The sequence below is a fragment of the Dermacentor albipictus genome, chromosome 9, assembly GCF_038994185.2.
Source record: "Dermacentor albipictus isolate Rhodes 1998 colony chromosome 9, USDA_Dalb.pri_finalv2, whole genome shotgun sequence".
Taxonomy (NCBI): Eukaryota; Metazoa; Arthropoda; class Arachnida; order Ixodida; family Ixodidae; genus Dermacentor; species Dermacentor albipictus.
In genome coordinates, this window is record NC_091829.1 from 105,596,264 (window position 1) to 105,622,144 (window position 25,881).

The 25,881-nt window shown below is 43.8% G+C and overlaps 1 protein-coding gene across 3 annotated transcripts in view; it reads left to right on the forward strand.

Annotated features, from left to right (window-relative positions):
* The window catches only part of LOC135907193 (phospholipid-transporting ATPase ABCA3-like), a 327,820-nt gene that overhangs the window by 145,584 nt on the left and 156,355 nt on the right, over positions 1-25,881 (forward strand). For 2 of the 3 annotated variants that reach the window (XM_070525205.1, XM_070525204.1), the window contains exons 11-12: positions 10,372-10,526; positions 23,097-23,252. In XM_070525205.1, coding sequence (XP_070381306.1) covers positions 10,372-10,526; positions 23,097-23,252 — 311 coding nt within the window. The remainder of the gene's footprint in view (positions 1-10,371; positions 10,527-23,096; positions 23,253-25,881) is intronic. The other variant, XM_065438877.2, reaches the window with a different exon arrangement.

Genomic DNA, 25,881 nt, shown 5'->3' on the forward strand with positions numbered 1-25,881 from the left:
GGCACTAAAAAATATTTCGAGGTGCAGACCCTTGGAACGTTTAACTCCCGACGCGAGGCGCTCCAGTCCAAATTTCTCAAGCAAATCAATTGCAGTTTTTTTCACTTTCTTTAAATTGGCAATTTTTGGAACAAAGTTTTTGTCAATAGCGGTTTTAGCTAATTGTGCGTACAAGCCTTCAGGAACAACAACAAAGAAACCTTCTTTGTCCGCAGTAACCAACCTAAGCTCGTGCTTGATGAAAAAACGCGACACACCAGTTAGGTTGTCTGACTTACAGGGCTGAGGTACAGTCCTCGCGATCACATCAACGCACTCAGTCACACACCTTGGTCGAAAGTCTTCAGTGACCCAACGAGAAATGGATCTAGACAAGCTGACCTTTTTCGGAGGTGACAGTTCAGGTTCACAGGCAAACTTTGGTCCCTTGCGCAGAGTGCTTTCGATGTTAGCTGGGAGTTGTTGACCGCCGAGCACAAGCACTTTTCCTTGGTCCCGTGTATTCTTATCCTTCTTCGGTAACGACAGACGAGCATGGGCCCATAGGAATTCCGTGGCCTGCTCTGCGATCTTAATCCATTCTCGAAAACATCGTCGTTGGCCTTCCGGAGATGGCGCTCTCCCGCACAAAACCAGTAGCCTGTCCCTGAAGAAACGGACCTGCCGCCAGAGTTCCGAGTTCAGGATCCGGGCCATCCTTCTGGAGTGTCCTGTTGAAGGTTTTATGCTTCCAAAGACTGCTTGAATATCCGGAGGACAAATGCCGGTTCTGCTGTACCATGCCACAGTTCTGGCTTTGCAAACAGTTAGTGCAATCAAAGAAGCAACATTGGCTTCACTAGAAAGGTTAAGACGTTCACATTGAAAAGAGCCCTGTGTACAAGAAATGTAATGCAAAAGGATAGACAGCTGGGCGAGTTGGTACGGTAACATGATATTGGCTTCTAGCGCGAAGTGAAACACGGACACAGAAAGGAGCAGACAGGACGAGCGCTAACTCTCAACTAAATTTTTATTGAAACGAAGAACATATATATAGGTGATTGCAAAAAACCGTAGCATCAGAACATGACAATGTAAAAGCATCAGTTAAACATGTCAGTGGGTATGGAAGTCAAAGAACAAAAAAAAAATTATTTCAGATTAGTACACGTATTGCGAAGGTACTGGAATTCGCAATCTAACAGAGACAACGAAGCATGACTGACACAAGTGTCTCCTAATCTTTTTATGTGGAAAGCCTCGATAATTTCCCTCGTGGTTTGGCATCTGTGTCTAGAAAGGATTTTTGTGTCTTTAAAGAAAGGCCTGCATCCACAATCGAAACAATGTGCGGCTAAATGCTTCGAGCGCAGAGTATGAAGTCTATTTCATTTCTAGTCTCACCGTTCGGGCCCCTCCACGTCCACTTTCGGCTAACCCGTTTGCGGAAGAATGTATTCATTATCCTCATATTATTCTGTTCCGCAAACTCTACCAATAACTCCCCCCTGATATTCCTAGTGCCTATGCCATATTCCCCCACTGCCTTGTCTCCAGCCTGCTTTTTGCCTACCTTGGCATTAAAGTCACCCATTAGTATGGTGTATTTAGTTTTCACTCTACCCATCGCCGATTCCACGTCTTCATAGAAGCTTTCGACTTCCTGGTCATCATGACTGGATGTAGGGGCGTAAACCTGTACAATCTTCATTTTGTACCTCTTATTAAGTTTCACAACAAGACCTGCCACCCTCTCGTTAATGCTATAGAATTCCTGTATGTGACCAGCTATATTCTTATTAATCAGGAATCCGACGCCTAGTTCCCTTCTCTCTGCTAAGCCCCGGTAGCACAGGACGTGCCCGCTTTTTAGCACTGTATGTGCTTCTTTTGGCCTGCTAACTTCGCTGAGCCCTATTATATCCCATTTACTGCCCTCTAATTCCTCCAATAGCACTGCTAGACTCGCCTCACTAGATAACGTTCTAGCGTTAAACGTTGCCAGGTTCATATTCCAATGGCGGCCTGTCCGGAGCCAGTGATTCTTAGCACCCTCTGCAGCGTCGCAGGTCTGACCGCCGCCGTGGTCAGTTGCTTCGCAGCTGCTGGGGACTGAGGGCCGGGGTTTGATTGTCTTGTTCATATAGGAGGTTGTGGCCATGTACTGCACCAGGGTGGCCAATCCTGCTCTGGTGAGGGAGTGCGTTACCGGTTCTGGTCACCGGGATCAGGCCACACTCCAGGCCTGTTTATGAAATTTTATCAACACGCGGATTTTTTTTTTAATAATCCGGTGGAAAATTGCCGGCACCGGGATTCGAACCACGGACCTCTTGCACGCGAGGCGGGTGTTCTACCTCTACGCCACCGCTGCACCACCCGTGTCGAATTCTTAATTCGTCGCGGAGAAGTGGGAGCTCCCATCACCGCGTGGTAGCCACGATGTGCATATAGTATGGCAGCCTCCATCGCCTCGTGGTTGGCACGTCGGGCTCGTAGTACGGCACAACAGCACCCCTGCCGCCAGATAATGCATACCGAAGTCGAACTGTTCGACGTGGCTCGACGTATGCGATGTACTGATTGAGTGACATCCTTCATGGGGCCAAGGAAATGGCTTTCCTGCCCTTTCGTCGCTGGTCTTTCTTTTGTGCTTGGCTCTGAGAAAGCTCAGGAAGTGACCGAAAATCAATGCCGATCATTTGGGTGAAAGGGAGAACCCTCGAAATGCTCTTCACAACGCCATACAAAACTCCCTGAAAACAATCCTCCTTACCCCATCTGTGCTCTCAACAGCACCATCACGGTTATTGTACTAAACATGAAACACGCACCTAATAAAGAGCCCAGCATACTCACCTCCACAAATAGTACTGTTAAGGAAGACACATTCAAAGTGAATAAACCGCTAAAGAACAGATTGCAAAGCAACTCTTAATAGTCATTCGGGCAGGCAAGACGCAGCTGAGGCGATCGAAGAAAATTTATTTTTTGCCCTGTCTCACTCCGAGTAAAGTTATGTCACTTGCCATTGGGTTTGCTGATATGACCTAGTGGCCACAAAGCAAGAACAATTTATTCACAAGCGCGTACATTTTATGTGCAGGTGTGACGTCACACATCAGATAGTATCGGTGCAGCTTGCACGCACCTCACGTTATCACTTTTACCAACTTGCTGGCATGCGTCGCATGACTGAACAAGTGTTTCAACCTCTTTCCAGCATCATGGCCAATAGAAATCTTGCGCTAGCCTAGCCTTTGTCTTTTGGATACCGAAATGACCCGCCGAAACATTCCCATGCGCGAACTCTACAGCAGTAGTCGGTACTTTTCTGGTACGCGATGTTGGTTGTATGTCCGACCCTTGAAATCCCGATATTTCTGGCACTTGAGACCTGACCTAGTGTAGAACGAGATGTTCCTTCGGGCCACTCCTTCGTTTACATTAGTCTGCAGCACAGATAGCGAAGGGTCACTTCTCTGTGCCGCGATATGCACCTTTCGTTCAACCCTACTAAGCTGCTCCGAGCAGTAGGATGTGCCACTAAGCAGTGAACCTTCCACTTCAGCCCTAGGTGACCTATTTTCTCGAGTATCGAAAGGCTCCTCACCCACTGTCACCTGATCCGGTAATTGGTCCACCACAAGTCTGAGTCATCTGCTTTTCATCAGCCGTATCTCCCGGCCTAGACTGCCGCTGTGAGGACGTTACATTGTCAGTATTTTCCTCGTTTAAAGACGAACTTTTATGCTTCTTTGAGAGGGCGCGTGACGGCAATCGCGTCAATGCCATCCACGCGACACTCGCATAGAACGACCGGCCCTCCTTTTATAAAAGCTGCTCCGATTTGTTTGAAAAAAGACATGAAAAGTGTTCGGGTAAACATGGACTCACAGCTTCCTCCGTTTGCAACCTTCCAAACGCGCCCTCGAGGGTTCCCCTGGTAACTGGCAAGCACACGCTCTGCCCTTCTGCGACTTGTCTGATCCACGCGTATTGCCCTGGGTAGTCTCCGGGAGAAACACGGGACGGATGAGTAACATCCATGGTGGCGGCGGAAACGCGAAGTTCCCGGCATTTTCCAGTTCACCATGACCTCCTGGATATATGGCTCAAGCAGCCTGAGATTTTCGTCTGAATAGGTAATGCTGGCGAACACGATTTGCTCCTTGCAGTTTAAGGAAATATGGCCTTGTTGCCAAGGAAGCAGATAATTGGTCTCCGGGCATCGAACGAGCGTTCTACTTCTGCCTTAGCTTTAGCGGCCCCAGCCGACTGCGCTGTCTCTGCTAACCCTTCCCTCGCCACCTCAGCCTTAGTCAATACTCGCTTGCTGAACTCGTCACTCGTGGATGATTTCGTATTCGGCAAAACTGGGTTGCAAGGGGAAAACCGCTTTACAGTATAGTCCCTTGCTTCTAGCCTATCTTCCTGAATCGGCTTTCCTTGGAAGTTTCGACGCGTGTAATATTCCTCCGCGAGCTGCGCTGCCTTCTCTAGGTCGACCTCTGGAAGCCTGTCCTGCAGCTGAAATCGAACTTTCTTTGGAAGAACTTGGTAAAACAGCTCCGTGCTATGCATTCAAGCACCTTGTCGTGGTTGCCATACAATACTGCGCTTTTGAGCCACTCTTTTATGTTTTATGTTTAACTCGTACGCTAACCCAGTGTGCGACTCACTGCCCCTTTTTGCTTGTCTAAACCGCTGTCGAAGTGCCTCGGCATAGAGGTGGTAGTTGCGAAGAAGCGCGGCTTTTACCTTTCCATATTTCTCGTAGTCTTCTTTAGACAAGCGTGCGAGAACTTCCGCGGCCTCTACAGGGACAACTGAAACAACTTTTTGAGACCAAGGGCTTTCCTCTAGCCCTATCTTTTCACACGTATGGTCGAAATTCACGAGAAAAAGTACGACATCACCGCCTCTCCTGTACGGTAGCATCAGGTCCTCTATTCTCAGTTTAGGCGTACCGTCGCCACCGGGACAGCTATTGAACGCGCCGAGATTATTCGAATTTGATCTATTTCCAGTTCTATCATTTTAGGAGCATAATCTCACTCATCGCACCTTTCTTTCTACTCTGTCTACTCGTCCCTTTTTTCTATCGTCTGCCTGCTAGCGCCTTTTCCTCTCCTCTGCCTCCTCGCGCCTTTTCTGCGCCTCTGCCTCTTCACGCCTTTTCTTCTGCCTCGTCAAGTATTTTTTTCTCGCTTCTCCCCTCAACAATTTCTCCCCAAACGTCTTCGACTTCTTCCGCTGTTACGTCTTGTGCCCTCATAGCGTCCAGAATTGCTTTCTTTCACCTTGCCGCGCCACCCGAAATGCCCATCGTCTGACAAACATCAAGAAGGTCCTGTATTCTAAGCTTCTCCATCGCGATCAGACGGCTAGTCTCCAGTTTTGGCTCCAAATTAGTTTTGCTTCCGAAGCCGAAAATCTGTACATGGCCTGAAGCGAACTAGGACGAAACCACTATAAACCTTTCACAATACTTAAGCGTTTACGTGTGCGACAAAGGTCTGGTGATGCGAAATGAAAACGTCGGGCACTCACCCCCTGCAAAGTAGCTGTCGCCGATAATCCTCGTGGCTGCCATTCAGCGGTGTAGCGGGCGTGATCTGGCTTCGAATCCCACAGCTTGCCATCCACTTTTGTGGCTTCTGTGTGGAGGACGAAAGAGTGACTCTTTCCGCAGACGAAGAAGAAACGAAAAACTTTATAGAATATTTACAGATAGTGGGTGATAGCGTACAGGTAGCAGTAGGAGTGCATCAGACCCACTCGGTGGCTGGAAGCGACTCTCTCTTCTCACAATGGGCCGGTTCTCCCTTGAATTCCTTCGGTGACTCCTCATCGGCAGGAACCTGTTTGGGCGAGTTCTCGTCCGCAGGAACCAGGCGGGGCAGGATGATGACGTCGCCCTCGTCGAATTCTTGATTCGTCGTGGAGATGGCTGGGTGCCGGGAAAACGGCTAGATGCTTCTTTAAGTCGCCTGCCGTGTCGAATTCTTGATTCGTCGCGGAGAAGTGGGAGCTCCCGTCACCTCGTGGTAGCCACGGGGTGCATGTGGTATGCCAGATCCCATCGCCTCGTGGTTACCACGTGGTGCTCGCAGTATGGCACAACACTGCGTTTAGCACTACTGGGCGTTCCCATTCCCTAAAGCGATCTGGGATGTGGACAGTCTAGCAATCTAGGTGAACCGAGTGCCGACAGCTTTGTGTGCGGTATAGCATTCATTCGCTTGCGCGTCACAGCAAGTTTGTGAAGTGAAACGCCACTGTAGCTTTCTGCCCCGTGCCTTAGCTGGGATATCCAGGTAATAAGGACTCTTGGTGCAAGCACTTCCATGTAGACTGTCACAAACAGCGGGAAATTTAAAGTAATGTTACATAAATTTCCCATTCTTGATCTCTAGCATATAAATCAAGACAAAGATGAATAGTAACTATTCTAAATTATTTCACCAGCATAAGAAATCTACAATAGCACATTAGATTATCGTTTTTCTTATACATGGCGCATTCGCATGCATCATGCCCGATGTGCTGTTTGCGGTACTGCTTTGATGTCAAAGCAATATTCAAGATGGCTGCCCTTGAAATCAACGCATGTCGATACATTGCTGCAGTTCATCTTTTGCTAATCTTAAGAGGTGATTGCTTTTCATGTAACGTACGTTAAAAACAGTGCACGGCGTATTGCTTTACCCGGTGCTCTGTGCACTCTCATGACTCAGAACAAGACTGCAATGCCCATAAGGAAAACTCAGCCAGTGACAAAATTTAGCAACTGCGTTATCCGAGTTTTCAGTGGGCGTCGCGCTTAGTGAGGCCACATCCGATATGAGTCTTAAATTTAGAGTTAGTTTTGCATTATAGTACACGTGAGGGCTAGCCAGTGTGATCGACAAATGTCTCATAGGCTATTCTTGCCTTTTCGGAATTGTTTTTGCGTTGGCTGCCATAAAATAGAGTGCATGAGTTGTCAACAAAATTCACTAAGCGACGCCAGCTGTTAGCGACAATCATGTGTTTAGTTACCAAAAGCGACCGGAAATTGCGACAATTTTACATCTCGAGCAAAATCTTAAGTTATATGTTTGAATGCTGGCATCTAAAGCGGTTTATATGAGGGCACATGGCAACCAGTATTGATTTTGTCGTTTAATTTTCTGCGCTTCAAGTGTTTTAGTGCATTAAATTTCGAAAAATATTTTGTATGACCAGTGACTACGTCATTTCATGTTTACAACGGGAACCCCGAACAGCGTGACTTGGTGTACTCTCTGCGCCTGTTCAAACACACAGCGACGAAGGCGCTAGTACCCAACCCGCGAAGATAAGCTGCAGTCACGCTCTTGACCACAAAGAATTGCTCGCATGTCCTCCGATAGCGTCACTTCCTCACTCTGACGAATAATATCTAAATCATTAAACTAAATCGTCAACATAAAGTAGTGTCTATGTGGAAAGCGTGTGCGTGCGCGTGTTTTGTTGTGTTGTACGCCTGTAGTGCGTGCACATTTTATCCCATGACAAGTGCTGTTTGTTTCGATCTGTGTAGGGTGCCACTGACTATCCATGTACTATTATTTCTCACTTATTTCATAGAAAATAGTTGTCTTCATGGTACAATAAAAATTATTGGTAAGTGTCTTCACACACGCGCACACTCTGCATGGCATCCTAGACAACTCTTCGCAAAAAGTCTTGTTCTAGAGTGCTTCACTGTGCTCTATACAATTATGCTGCTGCCATAAGTATAATAAAGCATAACTGTTGCTTTTCGCCTAAGTCGTTGCACAAAACCCTGAGAGAGGAACCAAGGTGTAGTTCTCAAGCAAGAAGCACCGCCTGGCACCACCTGTTGTCTGCATTTTCTGGTGTCTTTACATTTAATTTTTAAAGTAAAAGCTTCCCTAAACGTCTTACCTAGGCCACTTTGAACAATTCTTCAGCACCAATATGGTTTTATATGTAAGGTAGTTCTCCTGTGGGGTAGTAAGAGGTTCACTATTCCTGCTTTATTTATATATATCTTATTTAGGCAACAGTTCTTCTTCCATTAAAATGAAACACTTTTCTCTTTTCTTACAAAACAAAATATAGCCTTGCTCTCTTTTGTAGGATAATAAAGAACAGTGTTACAATCACCCCCAGCTGTTTGTAACGCGTGGCTCTATGAAAAATCTGGTTCCTTGGTTTATGTAAAAGAAAACAAGCGGTAAATCGAATTACAATAAATATTTTTCTGGTGAGAGTGGTTTTGTTATCTGGGCAATAAGGAACGCTACTAACCTCACTATCTTACTTTATCCAAAAGTTTCCTTTTATTTGAAAAAAAGGTATTTGACTGTATATGCATTCAACGTGTGGCTTCAACGTGCACGTCACAATATCTGGACACTATTGCACAATCGACACTGCACGTCTAGCCTGATACTAGTGCCTGTCAGAATTTTGTGCGTGGATCATATTCCAAATGCACATCTAGTCTGATGCTATTGTCTGTAGAAAATACGTGCGCGAATACATGCACTTATTAAAACAAATTAGTGACAACTTGGCATAGTTCAGTGAACTGGCTATCAGTGCCTGTTATACACAAAGCTCGGCTTATTTATTCACTTTGCCTTACTTGCTTTGAAAGGGCTTAATTTTTTATGTTTTTCGTATTTTACGCAGCCGTCTGATCCACGGCTAACGGATGCTTACCTGTAGCCTGGGAAATTGATTTTCACGCTGTTGAGATATCTGGAGAAAAACTTATGCGGTTTGTTTTCTTACATAGAGCGCAGAAGCTGTTATATTAACAAGCTTATTAATAAAAATACGACAGAAAATTCAAACAGGACAGAAGTTCACAAGAAGATGGAGGCTAGATGTATTAAACAGTAGTCAAACAAGCAATGTCAGCTACAGTCAACGTTTCAACAAGGGAAATCCTCGTACTCAGGCCGGCAATTTCCTTCACGAAGAAAAAAAATCCCTTTTAGAATATTTGTGACATTTCTCGTTCGCCCGGTATTCCTGACGATAGAAAATTGACTTATGAAATTTTGTACAGTGCAAGCGAAAGAAAATGTTGAATGCCAGGAAAACATTGACAGAAGACGGAACTTTTTTTGTTCCTCCAAATGGATAATTGTTTTACGCATACATTTTCTCTCAACTAAAAAAGAAAATTTTAGTAAAATAAAAAGAAATTTCAAACATAATTCTTCCGCACAATAAGAGATAACTGTCTTCAAACACGAAAAAAATTGCGTTATAGTGATACAGAAGAAACTTGTTAAATAATAAACGTGAAATAGAAAACAGATTCATTAAACTTTGGCAAGGCAGGTTCAAGAAAATTCTTGATTCTTGAGGAAATAAATTTTTATGGTGTAGGTTTCAAATATAGACTTTCTTTACTACTGCTCGACGCACCCAGGCATCGGGTGCACTACGCTAGCTATCTTCATTAGCTTGCTGGGCCATATAAGCTCTTATAGAAGGTAGAAAGGAATAATCTGAAGCGTTCACAACTATGATGGCGAGAGCATTACAAGTGCTCCTCGCTTCGGTTTCCCGACTCCAAACACCCTTTACTGTCGTTGTTTACGATGCCCGAAAGGCACCTTCTCCTTGATGTCACCGCGATGTCATTATGTTAAATATTTAGCAATGTATCCTCCCAGTGGTGTGACAAAGATGTGGTGGTGAGGCCGCCAGTGTCTTCACCGGACTGCCGCTATGTCGTTGGGTCACTCAGTATAGCTTCTTAAATGATCTTTTTGCCGGTGACCTTCTTTGGCACTAGTTACTGTTTTCAGGTACAGCTTTTGCGTGATACCTGTCTTATCTATCGAGCACGTCGCAGCATTGTCGCTAGTTCGGTAGTGGAACAGCCACGTTCAATAGGATCCTGTAGCGCAACACAAATAGTAGTGTACAATCTTGGACCCACGCTTTCACTAGCAATTGCTCTAGAATGTACGATTACGCATACTAAATATTTCACGGATTTTGTTAGTGTCATTTCGTCATCGTTGTCACTGATGCATGACACTCCACTTGATGCGCAAGTACCTACGAGCCCACCCGTTATTTGAACAGGTTAATAATGCTTTTCGCAGCCGCCGTTGTTTAGTATACGCTCAAGATTGAAGTGCAGAATCACTACCTGTTCTAGTTTCATATCTGGTGGTGGTTCACTAAGCCAATGATGGGTTAAGCTTGGCTTAATATACATTGATGATGGCAAGGCCAAAATTCTGCCAAAGCAGTAGAAATATTTCCCTCTTTAAATAAAATGTTCCTTATTTGCCTTCGTTTTTTAATGGTGGTATGTATTTTGTATTAGGGCAGTGGTTCACTCAGTGATTCGTTTAATTTCCGTAGGAATCGAGGCTCCAACCAGTGGTGTGGCCACAGTCTGCGGCTACAATGTTGCCAGCCAGCGCTACCAAGTGCGCCAGCGAGTCAGCTTCTGTCAGCAGAGAGACATCTTTTTCGAATACATGACTTGCGCTGAAAACCTCTACTACTTTGGATCGGTACGCTCCCGGAATCTTTGCAGTTCTCAGGCCTTATTCCAATACCAGCTTCGCCAAACACTCTCGCTACAACCAGTGCAATAATCTGCAGAACTAGAATTCACTGCATTCAGTAATAATAGCTTACTTTAAACAATAGAAAACAGTTCAGTAAAACTTCCTGCCTAAAGGTCATATGGTCGCAAATATTACCAGCTAGCAAGAACCAAATTGCTTTGTTTCTGTTCACGTTCGTTTTGCGAGCGAAAACTGTAATAAGTCGAAGAGAATCGGAGTTTCCTAAGCCAGTTGATTTGGGTTCAAACTGACTAGAAAAAGAAAAGCAGGAAATTTGCTTGCCCCTGATTTCCTGAAAAAGGTGTGGTGCACTTTAGAAACGTACAAGTTCACTACAGTGTTGTACACAACAACAGAGGGAGCATTGTTTTTGCACAAGTAATAACTTTAACAAATGTATTAAAAAGCATGCACCACGGCATATCTTAATTCATACATTCATTGGGATTCGCGGCCCGATGTGTTTAATGCCACGTGGTTCTTGGACATTCACAGTAAGGAGTATTATGAAAAAGTTTTTCCTGGGCTTTCTCATATTGCGGTAGCATATTAAGTAAAAATGATCCACTTTGGAATTATCATCTTCTGCCTCAAAGCGTTTGCAGGTCCCTAAGGCAATGCTGTTTGGAAAAAAACATGGAAAATATGGAACGACTACCTCTCAGGTCTCGTGTTCGACGTCGACGTCCATTGCTAACTTGGCGGTGGGCGTGTATTTTCGCTTCTCCGTAAGACGATTCGTCTGCGAGTGGTAGGCAGTTCTCCTCCTAGGGCTTTTTCGGATGTGTTGCAGAATCACTTGGGGAAACTGTGCTGTAAAAGTAGTTGCTCAGTCAGTGATGAGCACTTCCGGTGTCCTGTAAGGGCCCATACTCTTTTTTCACCGTCACCACAACGTGACATTTGGATGAAGTGATTTTTGTCCGTGCCCTGGACGCCGCCATCTAACCCACACGGCACAATATTTGCCCGTGAAGCACGGGTTTCCACCCGAACCGACCAGGAAAAGTGCAGCTAAGTACCACCATGAGTGACTGAGCATTGCCTGTCACCATCGTACTGCCACAACCCAAGGAAAACCGATCTTCCGTGGTGCTTCATCTGACAACGTAGAAACCCGGCTTGAGAAATTTGAAGCATTTCAACCTTCAACAACTGGAGCTGTGAAGATAAGCTGCGCCGTGTGTTCTTCTCCTTAAAGGACAACAGGAAGACATGCTTCGAGAATCTGGAGTCCATACTCGAATCATGGGACCTGTTCCGCAGAAACATTCTCAGGGCCATCACGAGCGTTGTGCGAATCGAAAGGACCGGAGTTCTGCAGGAAGCCCGAGTGCAGCTACCTAACGAGAATCTTGCCATCTTCACACAAGCGTAGACCAGTCTTTTTTACCCCGCTGACCCGGAATTGTCCGCGACGAAGAAAGTTTGCCTACTGAAATTTGGAATGACGCAATACACTTTAGCCGGAATATAAGGGAATCCGCCAAAGGCTGTCGAAGAGCTTTTTCCTCACATCACCAACACTGAGAAAGCGGTCGAAATGCGAAACAGACGATGCAACTGGCGGGTGATCATGACAGACTCCGCCCATGTTCAAGCACAGGGCTCCCACGACGTGCGGAAGACTATAGGAGCAGTTTTACGATAAAAACTGCTAATGATGCTTCCAGCGTCGAAGCCCTAGGTAGCATCAATTAATGATATTGTTCGATAACAAATTCATCGGTCGCTAGGCTCGTCGGAAGCGCCGCAGCATCAACCTGAAGCAGTTATCTACGCAACCGTCGCCCGCCGTGAAGTGCCCTCTCCGCGACCACGCCAGGGCCGAGTAATGCCACAGCTCTATCGCCAGCCACCGCCACCGTCAACCCGTCCAACAATGACCCACAGAATGCCTAGAGTAAGATTTGTAGCAAGCTCGACACCACCTGTCTACCGCTGTTGTCCGTACAGCTACATGGAACTACGAGGTTTTGCCGTGAATGTGCCGCGTCCACAGCAAGGGGAACGGCCTTGCGATATAGCCAACAACATCGCCGCCACTCAGTAGATCCATCAACTACAATCAGTTCACCGTCACCAGGCCGCAAGCGTTCACCGTATATAGCACTACTAATACACTAGCCCAATGTGGGAACGGTCAGTAAGCCAATATGCGGGAAACTGAAGGCAGCAACAGATGCAAGTGCGGTTTGTTGGAAGGCAGAATATCCACCACAGCCAACGATAACGTTTCAGCATCCTACTCAACAAAGTGGCTGGGAAATGGCGCCATCAAGACGCACCCTTGAAGCCAAGACTACGCCGCCTACAGAAGACTTGATGACTAACCGCAACAACAAGGGCACAATGCAGCACAGTCGTGATCCGACTCCTCGACCTAACTGTAATGCAAGAAAAAGAACCACCGACCTCGACGTGCCACAAAGCGACTACGAGGTCACCGCTATAGTGGATTCTATGCCGCCAAGTTAGAGAAAGTCATGTGAGGGTCCCCTGCTTGGGCAGCTGAACGACACATTACAAGCCGACTGGAAACTGCATGGCAGGAGTTACCGCCCATCACCGGACCTGCGCATCCCCTTCCCCAGCTGTCGCGCGTTAGTTAGAGAAAAACACAGCATTGTCATGAGGTAGTGACGTTAAAGAGCACAGTAGCAATACTGTGAAAGACAAAACTAGCTTTTATTAGGCAAACCTGTGCCCACAAAACAGGCTACATTTAAAGCACAACAAGACCGGTGAACACAGTCGGTGATCGTCGAAAATTTGATCAGTAGGGTTGAGCGCGTCAGGTTTTAAAGATCATTCGTCGAATGTTCCAGAGTAATCGCAGGGACCCGCATGCCTTCCACAAAGTTCTGCGTCATTTGGGTCGCGCATACATGCAATCAGAGCACACAAGGTTAGGCGACAGCAGACAGCCGATAGAAGCATCGATAACATTCTAGAAACTTCCGATACATTTAGACGCGTCCTTCGCTGAGTGATGTCATTTCGTGGACAGTAAAAGCGTTCACCCGTAAAACATAAACGAGTTCACGTGTCAGTACAAACAACTGTGAATAAAGTCGTCATCGTCATCATCATTATCATCATCATCATCACCCTGGTTACGCCCACTGCAGGGCAAAGGCCTCTCCCATGCTTCTCCAACTACCCCGGTCATGTGCTAATTGTGGCGATGCTGCCACTGGACATTTAATCTCATCCGTCCACCTAACTTTCTGCCGCCCCTTGCAATCCTTCCATTCTCTTCGAATCCAGTTCGTAACCCTTAATGCCCATCGGTTATCTTCCTTCCTTAATTCATGCCCTGTCCATGCCAATTTATTTTTCTTGATTTCAACTAACATGTCATTAACTCGCGTTTGTTCTGTCACCCAATCTGCTCTTTTCTTATCCCTTAACGTTACACCCATTACTCTTATTTATAGCTCGTTGCGTCGTCCTCAATTTAAGGAGAACCCTTTTCGCAAGCCTCCAGGTTTCTGCCCCATACGTGAGTACTGGTCGGACACAGCTGTTATACACTTTTCTCTTGAGGGATAATGGCAACCTGCTGTTCATGATCTGAGAAAGCCTGCCAAACGCACGTCAGCCCATTCTTATTCTTCTGATTATTTCAGTCTGATGATCAGGATCCGCGGTCACTACGTGCGCTGAGTAGATAGAAGCTTACCACTTACCACTTACTTACCACATACAGTGCCTCGCTACCTATTGTAAACTGCTGCTCTCTTCCGAGACTGTTAAACATAAGTTTTCTACAGATTAATTTTTAGACCCACCCTTCTGCTTTATCTATTCAGGTCAGTAAGCATGCATTTCAATTGGTCCCCTGAGGCAATATCATCAGCGAATCGTAAGTTATTACCCTTATCCCCAATTCTTGCCAAGCCAAGTTCTCTGAATACCTCCTGTAAACACGCTGTGAACAGCATTGGAGAGATCCCATCTCCCTGCCAGGCGCTTTTCTTTAGTGGGATTTCGTTGCTTTCTTTATGGAGCACTATGGTGGCTGTCGAGCCGCTATAGATATCTCTCAGTATTTTTACATACGGTTCGTCTACACCCTGATTCCGTAATGCCTCCATGACTGCCGAGGCTTCGACGGAATCAAACGCTTTCTCGTAATCAATGAAATCTGTATATAACGGATGGTTATATTCAACAAATTTCTCTATCAAATGATTGATAGTGTGAATAAGGTCTATTGTTGAGTAGCCTTTACGAAATCCTGGCTGGTAGTTTGGTTGACAGAAGTCTAAGGTGTTCGTGATTCTATTTGCTATTACCTTAGTAAATACTTTTAGGCAACAGACAGTAAGCTGATCGGTCTCTAATTTTTCAAGTATTTGGCGTCCCCTTTCTTATGGATTAGGATAATGTTAGCGTTCTTCCAAAATTCTGGTATGCTCGAGCTCATGAGCCATTGCGTATACAGGGTGATCCGTTTCTCTAGAAGAACTTGCTCCCCATTCTTCAACAAATCTGCTGTTACCTGATCCTCCCCAGCTTACTATTCTCTATTCATTCTCTCTTCAGACTATTCTCTCTTCCATTATCGTCATGGGTGTCACTGGTACTGTATAAATCTCTATAGAACTCCTCAGCCACTTGAATTATCTCATCCGTATTAGCAATGATATTGCCGGCTTTGTCTCTTAACGAATACATCTGATTCTTGCCTATTCCTTGTTTTGTTTCACTGCTTTCAGGCTTCCTCATACTATGGTTACTGGAATGGACAAAGTGCAACTCCTTACTTATTAATACCGCAAAAACAAAAGCAATACTCTTCAGACCAAAAAATAAGGTTGTAAATTTGCCGCTGATTACACTTGGCCACAATGTGATTGAAATAGTAGAATGCATGAAAGTGCTGGGCGTATATTTTTCAAATACTTTACCTTGGGATGACAATATCCGCGAAACTCATAAAAAATTGTGCGAAACTGCGGGTATGCTAAACAAATGTAGACATATCATTCCTCAACATATAAAACTACTACTATATAACTCGTTAGCCCTTTCTCAGTTATCCTACGCCCACCTCTAGTATGGGGCACAACAACAACAACGAATCTAAACAGACTGTTCCTAATTCAAAAGAAGTTTATGCGAATAATTGCAAACGTCTCATATGATTCTCACACGCAGCAACTCTGTAAACAGTTTAAGGTTATAAATATCCATGATATTTATAATTATCGTTTACTCCAGACATACTGTTCGGCCACAAAAAAGAACAACTCTTTTTACAGCGAGATTTCATAATTAAGAGAAAATATTGCCGCATACCCTACGCGTCACCATAATATTTGGCACATACCTACAACTCGAAACAACTATGTGAAACAATCGATCACTTTTACTCTCCCAGCTCTGCTCAATAATTTTGCCAACAAATCTGTAGATGTGTCACAGTTGTCCAAAAAACAATGCGAGATCAGTTCCTGTGAACTATGATGCATTTATTTATGTTTTCGTATATTTTGCTCATATGTGAAGTTTTCTTTTGTATTTTGCAAAATGCTTATGTTCCATTGTGCAATCATTGTCCGTGCATATGTATGAAAGCAGTCATTTGTAAGAAAAGTGTTTCATAACTACTGCTGCTGCTGCTGTGTAAAGGGGCAGTCACCTCGTCAAGGTACTAATCTCAGTAGCTTTTTGTGGCTGCTCCTTCCTTGGGTATTTGTTCAAGGAGAATAAAATTCAATTCAATTCAATTCTATCCATATTATACTTCCTTATGTCAGCTGTCTTGAGCTGTTGATTACCTTGGAATGTTCTGCCAGTTCTATTCTAGCTTTAGCGATAGAGGCTTTTTTACATTGGCGTTTCTTGATCCGATCTTTCGTCTCCTGTGATAGCTCACTGGTATCCTGTCTAACGGAGTCATCACCGACTTCTGTTGCACTCTCCTTAATGGTGTCCCCGAAGATTGTCGTTCATTGCTTCAACACTACGCATCTCTTACTGAGCTAAAGCCAAATACCTGTTCTGTAGCTTGATGTGGAATTCCTCTATTTTCCCTCTTACCGCTAACTCATTGATCGGCTTCTTTTGTAGCAGTTTCTGCCGTTCGCTCCTCAAGTATAGGATAATTCGAGTTCTTACCATACTATGGTCACTGAAGCGCACCTTGCCGAGCACGAGCACATCTTGTATGATGCCAGGGTGAGCGCAGAGTATGAAGTCCATTTATGAAGTCCATTATGAAGTCCAGTATGAAGTCTAGCCTTGTCCGCTTTCGTCTATCACGCTTGCGGAAGAAGGCATTCATTATCCGCAAATTATTCCGCCCTGCAAACTCTAGTAATAACTCTCCGCTGCTATTCGTATAACCTATGCTATATTCCCCCACTTGTCTCCATCCTGCGTCCTGCCTACCCTGGCATTTAAGTCGCCCATCAGTATAGTCTATTTTGTTTTGGCCTTACCCATCGCCGATTCTACGTCTTCATAGAAGCTTTCGACTTCCTGATCATCAGGATTTCATTTAGGGGCGTAGACCTGTACGACCTTCAATTTGTACGTCTTATTAAGTTTCACAAGACCTGCCACCCTCTCGTTATTGCTATAAAATTCCTGTATATTACCAGCTATATCCTTATTAATCAGGAATCTGACTCCTAGTTCTCGTCCCTCCGTTAACAGTGACGGCAAAGAATAATATAGACGTTCCATGCCAGGGTTACGAGAAATCACCAGATAGCCTGTATAGCCGTAAGACCAATACAGTGATTACGTTTGCGATGTTATATTGTTTCCCCTTTGTGTTCGAAAATTGATGCTGTTCATTTTTGCATGTAAGAAAAATTTCTTCGTTTTTGCTTACAAAGACCCCTTTATTTTACTTACTGCGGCGTCACCATGACACGCCTCAATGCTGTTTGCATTTGACCCAGTTATCAAACTCTGGTGCTCCTATAAACCCAAGAGCAGTCTACTCAATGTTTGTTGGGGACCGAGAGTGTAGGGTACAAGTCCTAAGCCCTCTAGTTTTCTCGACCTCAATCTCGGTTAAGGTAATCAATCGAAAAAGCATACATGCCTATATCGTTTACCAATGCCGAGTATGCACTTATTGTAAACGTGTAACTCAACAAAAATTTGTTTACATATCAAAAGGGGGAAACGTTTGGTTATTACTAAGAGAGAGTGAAGGCAAAACATTTTCTGTTTAGAACATTTCGCGCCGACACGTCATGTGACATCAGTGTGACATCGATCAACGACCTTTTCTCGGGACTCAGTAGGCACAGGGAAAACATTCTGAAAAGTGTGCAGAGCGCAGAAAAGAAGGAAATTCACAGAAGGATAAAAATGAGTTGGATCGCATACGGCAGACATTGTAAACTCCTGACTAAAAACTTAACATTCTCATTGAAAAGGAAGGTGTACAACCAGTGCATTTTACCAGTGCGTACATATGAGGCAGAGACTTGAAGAGTGACAAAGAAGCTTGAGAACAAGTTAAGGGCCGCGCAAAGAGCGGTGGAACGGAGATTGCTAGGCATAACGTTAAGAAACAGAAAGATATGTGTTTGGATCAGAGAGCAAATGGGTTTAGACGATATTCTAATGTGTATCAAGAGAAACAAAATGGAGCTGGGCAGGTCATATAGTGTGCCGGTTAGATAACCGTTGGACCATTAGGGTTAGAGAATGGATATGAAGAGAAGCGCAACGCAGTCTAGTATGGCAGAAGACTAGGTGGAGCGATGAAATTGGGAAATTCGCGGGCGCTAGTTGGAATCGGTTGGTGCAAGACAGGGGTATTTGGAGATCGGAGGCCGTCGTCCTGTAGTAGGCAGAAAACAGAGTTTATTATTATTATTATTATTATTATTATTATTATTATTATTATTATTATTATTATTATTATTATTATTATTATTATTATTATTATTATTATTATTATTATTATTGCTATCTAGGAAGTGCACCATTTTATAGGATAGTTTTCCGGTTCAGGCGGCGCAGAAGTCTACACCTGGCCACGGTGGCTCCGGCTGGCCTCGGCTGCCAGTGGATCGGCGTGTGAGAGCGCCGGTTCGAGGCTTAGAAATAAAGAAACAATAGAGGTCGTGGCTTCTCATAAAGCCTTTCCAGACATGCGGCCACAGCAAAAACCACGAAAATTCGGTTGGTGAAGGGTTCTAGAGGTCGATAAAGGAATATATTTTAACACAATTTGAAAGCAAGAAAACAGTTACTAGCTCATTTTTCGACTAATCCAAGGCTTTTGACTTGACGAATTATGAAGTTTTGCTGGATAAGCTGTACATTTATGGTATACGTGGGTGTGGGTTACATTTATTGCGGTCATGTTTATCCCATCGGCGAAAGGTTGTCCAAATCACTAGCTCGCGATCACAAGTTCTTCCACTGCATTATGATGTCCCTAAGGCAGCATGTTGGGGCCCTTGCTATTTAACCTATGTATAAATGACAGTGTTAATATTGTTCAGAATGCGAAATTTACTTATATGCAGATGACACTACCATATCTTTTTCTGATGGTAAAATCGATCACCTCTCTATTTCTAATGATACCCTAGTTCAGCTAACATTGGTCCTCATGTAACTCTATGAAAATTAACGAAAATGAAACAAACGCAGTGATCTTTCGGGCCTAAAGTAAGCCATTCCCTCCTCATGCCGATATATTTAAACTCTCATCCTGTAGATATTGTTGACCATTTTAAAGTCTTCGGTGTGACATTTACTGCACACATGTCCAGGGAATCGCATGTGAACTTACTTGTAACAAATCTGCTCGAATAACTGGAATAATCAGTCCTCTCAGATACATTGTTTCTGCCAAACTTAAAATACTCATTTATGATTCTCGTTTCTATTCACGTGTTAACTACACCCAACTTGTCTGGGGTACAACTACATTTTCGAACCTAGAAAAAATGTACGCTATGCAGAAACAATACCTACGCCATGTGCACAATGCTGATTTAATGAAACAACTGCAGGTTTTTTCCATAGAGCGCATAATATCACGGCTCATAAATTATACCACTATCGTTTGAGTACTATATATAAATATGAGGTTAGACGTAACATACCTAACCTAGGTAAACTGGCACAATTAGAAACAATGACCGCTATTATGCTACCAGACATGTAGAATATTGGAACGTTGTTGCTGCCCGCTTGACGTCTGGCATGGAACGCTTATGTGATTCATTGCCATCACTGTTTAACTATGATCAATCTACTAATTTTGACTTATTTATTTGTTCCACTGCTAAACTTAGGTCTATGTTCGCAGAAGAAGAAAACTGGTTTATTTTTCCTGGCATTTATATACTTATTCATTTCACTGTTTTAGAATCATTGTGTTTTGCTTTTGTTCTGCACTGATCAATTGCTTGCATTTGTTTATTCACTGTTTTTCACTGCTGGTGCCCAAATGCGGCTCATTACGTGGGGCAGCGGACTCGTCAAGCCGCCTACTGGCAGCTTTTTTTTCCGTTGTCTTCCATATGTAGTGTACATGGTGCTAAATAAAGATTTGATACGATTTTGTAGCGCAGCTCTAAGACGCCGGTCCTGCGGCGAGAGTCGACTTTGTTACCTCAACATCTTCGTAAGCGAGCGAACGAACACAGGAAAACTATGAAAGAGCGAACGCGGAACGCGGATAAAAGATGGAGATAGCGAGGAGAGCGCAAGGAGGAAGCGGAGGAAGAGGGTATTTATTTATTTATTTTTTTATTTATTTATTTTACCCTCAGGGTTTGCACATTACAGAGGGGAGGGGCATATTACAAAGGAAAATTGGAAAAACAGTTGATACAATCACAATAAGAAGCATCAATAATCACCAGCTTAAAACAAAAATGAAGTGAAACAATCGCATCCAAGATAAGCAGAGTAATTTTAACATCTAAAACTAAAGCAACAATCAGCAAAAAAAACAGAAGAACAAATTCAATACAAATAATTAGGCATTATTAAGCATGTTATTCAAGAAATCCTTAAAGCGCGTTGTATCCGTGATAGCTGTAGCTGCTCGTGGCAGCTTATTCCATTCGGAGATGGTTCTAGGTAAAAATGCATGTGAATAGGTTACAGTTCTACAACGAGGAGCATCAGCATTTTAGAGGTGGTCAATTCTAGATGAAATGAAAAGTGGGGATTTAATGAACTGATTGCGGAGATGATTGTTGCGATAGTAAATTTTGTGAAAAGGTACGAGCTGGGCTATTTTACGCCAAATTGTAAGTTCTGGAAGGTTAAGTAGTGACTTTATCATGGTAACACTGGCAGTGCGGTCATAATTGGATAAGATGAAGCGAACTGAACGAGTCTGCACTCTTTCAATTTCGTTTATCAGTGTAGTACCACTGGGATTCCAGATAGATGATGCGTATTCAAGTGACGGACGAATGTAAATTGTGTAGAGAAGCTTTTTAAATGACGGAGGTGCCATATAGAAGATTCTTCGAAAGTACCCAAGTGATCGGTTAGCTTTAGCGACAACGTGGCTCACATGATGGTTCCATGATAGGCTACTACAAATGTTAACACCGAGATATTTGTAAGATGAATCAGACTTCAGAGGCGTATTATCAAGATAGTGTGGTGGTGCTAATAAGGTGCGGGATACGGCATTGATTTACATTGCGAAATGTTCAATTCCATGTTCCACGTTTGACTCCAGGATTGTATGGTATTTAAGTCGGCCTGAAGTAAGGCGTCATCGTCTTGGTTAGTTATTTTGTGATAAACTACACAGCCATCCGCAAATAGGCAAATCTTTGATGAAATGTTAGCGGGTAGGTCATTCATGAAAATTAAAAAAGTGAGGGTCCCAACAAAGACCCCTGGGGAACTCCCGATAGCACTGGCCGGGCTGGGGAATCAAAGTTGTTTGCAGAAACAAACTGAGTACGGGTAAAAAGGAAAGCTCGAATCCAGTTTAGAACATTAGGATCTAGATTTAACTGGCCGAGCTTATGGCGAAAGCATGCGAATAAAACGTAGTGCCTCGCAAGGCTGCCTTTGCGGCGACGATGGCTATGAGCTGGCACGAGAGTAGAGCGTGTTGTCTGGAAACAAAGCGCTGCATGAGCGGCGGTCTGTCTGCGGCGGCCGCTTCGAATCGCACCCACGCGTCACCCACGCGCTGCCTCTTGCGATCTCCCGACTAGCAAAGCAGTCACGCCGCATTTCGCTTCCTTTGCAACCTGTCGCACGTGACAGAGTCTCTGCGCCAGGCACTACATCGCGAAACGAAAACTCGTATACAGCTTCGCTCACATTTCGGATTAGGAATTATCGTAATGGTCGATGAAATTTTTTCAGATATCTTTACAGATTCACTCTATGGGGCACATAGTGGTGCCACTAAGGCGTCCAAATTATCTGGCTTCCATATCATCGGTGATTTGGAAGCACGACAGAGTGCATTGATGAACATGCACTCTGTCGTGTTTTTCTAGGCGCAGTAGGCATCTCAACACTTATTTCGTTCAGCTTTCGCTTGGCTTCGAGTGCAAGTTACACTCCAGAGCAGACACTAGTAAAACGCAACTTGTAAGACAATTGTAAGACTTTGCGGCAGTCTTTACGGAGAACATGAAAGCAGCTCGGCACCCGTTTGCCTATCTTACCTTTGATCGGGCTCACCTGCCTTTGCTCAAGGTAAGCGCAGATAATTTACTGCTAAGCACTGTTGGGCAATGCAACCCAGTTTTTGTGATGTATCAGCTCTAGCACCACTTTCGCCTCTTCACCTACTGGCGAAACAGCCAGTAAGACACAGAGAAACAGCGTTTTCGATACGCGTTGTGCATGACTTATGCCATAAATAAATGAAATGATTTGTACCACTAAATAAGTTCGCAGAACAGCTTAATTGGTCACGACACCAATGCAACTAGCGAGAAGCTCCACTGTATTGAACGTCAGCAGCCGCCCATACGCAGGGCTTCAGTTCACACTTTTAATCCTTGGGGGTGGTCCCGCTCTGCTCGGTTTATCCCAGAAGGCTCAATCAACACGAAGTTCATTTCAAATCTGTATTTTAGAGTGCTGCGTGCAGCATTTGTAGACCATATGCCCATTCATGTTAAAAGCACTTATCGTGTAAATGAATATAGGAATTGAGCGTTCTCGTTTCAATACACTTCGCTTTGCTACCAGCGCTGTATTCTGAGAATATGCTTATGATTGGTATGAATAAAAGTTTCCTTTATAGAGACGCATATTCTACTCATTGCGCCTAACGCGGCTTGCGAGTTTCCCCACTCACATACCCAGTACCCACTGACTAAGTGCTCACAAATGTAAACATCCTTCAGAACACTTATACGACTCACAGAAACAATTATCTTCCTCACGAAGCCTAATTCGCATTAGGTATGCATCTAGGGAACTGTGCTGTACTTAATCAAATGGATTTATAATTGTTTCTTACTGTGACTATACACGATGACAGTGTAGAGTGCCCAGAACTCGGTTCCATTTGTTTCGCAGCTCAAGGGAGGGCAGCCCGGAAGGCTCGTGGAATCTTGCCAGAATTGCCTGCGATTGGTCGCACTGGAAGACAAGGCTTCGAGCTTTCCCAAAACGCTCAGTGGCGGCATGAAGAGAAAGCTGAGCGTAGCGATGACTCTTGTTTCTGAGCCAGAGGTAACTTGAGGTAGATTTTTGGCTGCGTCGCTGAGCATAAGTTCGCGTGTTCTGTTCCTGACCACATTTTAATTTGGACGGAACACAGAAGTGCTCGCGTGCTTAGAATTAGTTGCATGGTAATGAACATTGTGGTGGTGAGAATCAAGCTCGACTTCCGCACTACGACATGGCTGAAAACCACGTTGTCGTTTTACCATGCAAAGCCCATGAAATCAAGACATTGTTAGCTCGCCAACAAAAAACAAATTCGTTTTTTTTTTTCACCAGGCTTGCGAGTATCATATTGATTTCTGTGTGGCGCCGCGCTTCCTGAGTTCATTTACGTCCAGGATCTGTATAGCTTCACAGTCCGCATGAAATCTTAATCTTCAGCTCTATTCTAATAAATGAAATCACACATTGACTGACATTTTTCTACGGCCCGTCACTAATTATGGGGGGTGATAGTTTGATATCCTAGTCAGTGAAATATACATGGCTTCGGAACGTGAATTTGATGCAACTCTGTGGCCTTCGTATATTATATTCAATTGTAGGTGTTCAATAGCCTTGCGCGAGTACGACGACTCATTACTTTCATTAAATTTCCAGAATCTCTGCAAAAGCACTTATATCTACCCTCATAAGGGACCAAGAGTATGAGGAAGAAACCTTCAGAAGAATAAAGATGGGTTCAAGGGCATAAGGTAGCATTAGAAAGACATGACAACGAGCTTAGCAGTATCTTTGAAATAAACAGTCTACACTCATTGTTTTCTATTAGAAAGACGCCTGCGGGGGAAACTTAGAACTTAACTAAGATGTTTGAGGAGAACTTTTAGACCTATGTGACCCCAGAATTACCACCCAATTTTCAGACAAGCAGTCTCTTTCGAGCAGCTGAAATAAATATTTCATTTGCCTGTGATTAAACAAGAAACTTTAAAGCATTCGCCTATATGACTGCTCGTATTGAAACCACGCCAGCATATAGCATATTCAAGTGCTTCGTAAAAAAAGTTTGCGATTGCAGCAGTTCATTAACAAACATTTTGCCTTTCCACGATATTAGCCGCAATCTACGCCTATTTTCACTAAGTGCGATGTTGTTCGCGCTTAGAGTGTCCCAGGGCCAAAAGTTCAATTCTGCGCTGTTCATAAAGACAGTCAAAATGCTACGTAACATACATAACTTAATAAGGCTGTAGTTTTCCCACACATTTTGTACTTTGCTTAACTAAGCATAGTCGCCTAGAATTTTAGTCAAATACCAACAAGATGCCGTTTGTAGTTCATCGAGGCCACCAGGGAAACCTACTACGAGCTTCGTATAACGCAACATTATTGAAAGAAGACAGGGTTCGACAAATACATGTAACTCCTCTAATTAATTCGGAAGCCTTACCATTTTGTCACACATGGCACTGATCATGATGACCCTAGCCCTTTTTCTGAAAGATAAACATGGGGTAAAATAATTATCTTGCGTTTTCGAGAAACGCAAACGATAACGGCAGTATAGCATTTTTAAACACTTCATTTTTTCATCGTTCCTTTTTTTTGCAACTTGAGTGCTTAATCCACACACGCATAACTTCACACACTGATATTGCATAGCGTGCCTCCCATTATAATTAAATCAATTTTCTATAAATTTATAACGCTTTCAAGCACTTGCACACAGCCCACTGGAAAAGCAGCAATAATCCTACCGACTTTGAACTTTGCCTCGACAGCACCTACTACCTATCTCCTACATTCGCCAAACAGAAACAATGTCCCTCGTGCAAGTTACCGAGAGCACAGGATAAACTTCGTCTAACGCACTGAAATCGCAACAAAGAAACAAGACCTTAATAATTATCCGTAACTCTCCTAATAGTGCCAGTAAGTTCGAAATTTCGGAGAACGCTATATTTCCGATGAAGGCTGTTTCTAGTAAATAGATAAATTGCGTAACTCAAAGTTCCTTTGGGACATTGAGAAATGTAGCTGATAACGGCAACGTCCCATCTGCGAATCCTTCCCTCAGATATTTTTTTTTTTTGGTAAAAGGTATCTTCGCTACCCGCATGCTTGGTCGCTCTCCAAAATTCGCCAAAGCAGTCCATCTATTTTTGCTAAGTTCGATCTCGGTGACAGATGTAGTTGTGTCCCGTTGGTGGGATGAATACTGCGCGGCTCCTAAAAGTCAAATTGTGTATATTCTGATTACGCAGTTTATTAGAAGAAAAGTTTATAACCAAAACAATTTACTTACATGTGCCCAATAGAATACTTTTTATGCTTGCCAAAAGTAAAGTCTTCGCAACATCGGCTTGTTCGCATGACGCTTTCAAGTATATGGTGAAAGCAATTTCTTTAGAAAATTTATATTTGATGTACAAGTCATCTGCTTCGCACACTAATTTTCCCTAATTTTTCTCATACGTTGCCACACTTGATCATGATGGCGTTTTAGTTAGGTCAGGCAGTTAAATTGTGCGCTGCTCGTAATAAACACTTACTATCCGTAGATCTGGCATACGTAATTTTTTGCAAGGGCGACCTTTACGCCCACACGATTGCCACTTCACCTATGAATCACCCGTTACCAAGACTTTCAGCAATAATAAACGAGATGCTTAATTTAACTCATTGAAGACAC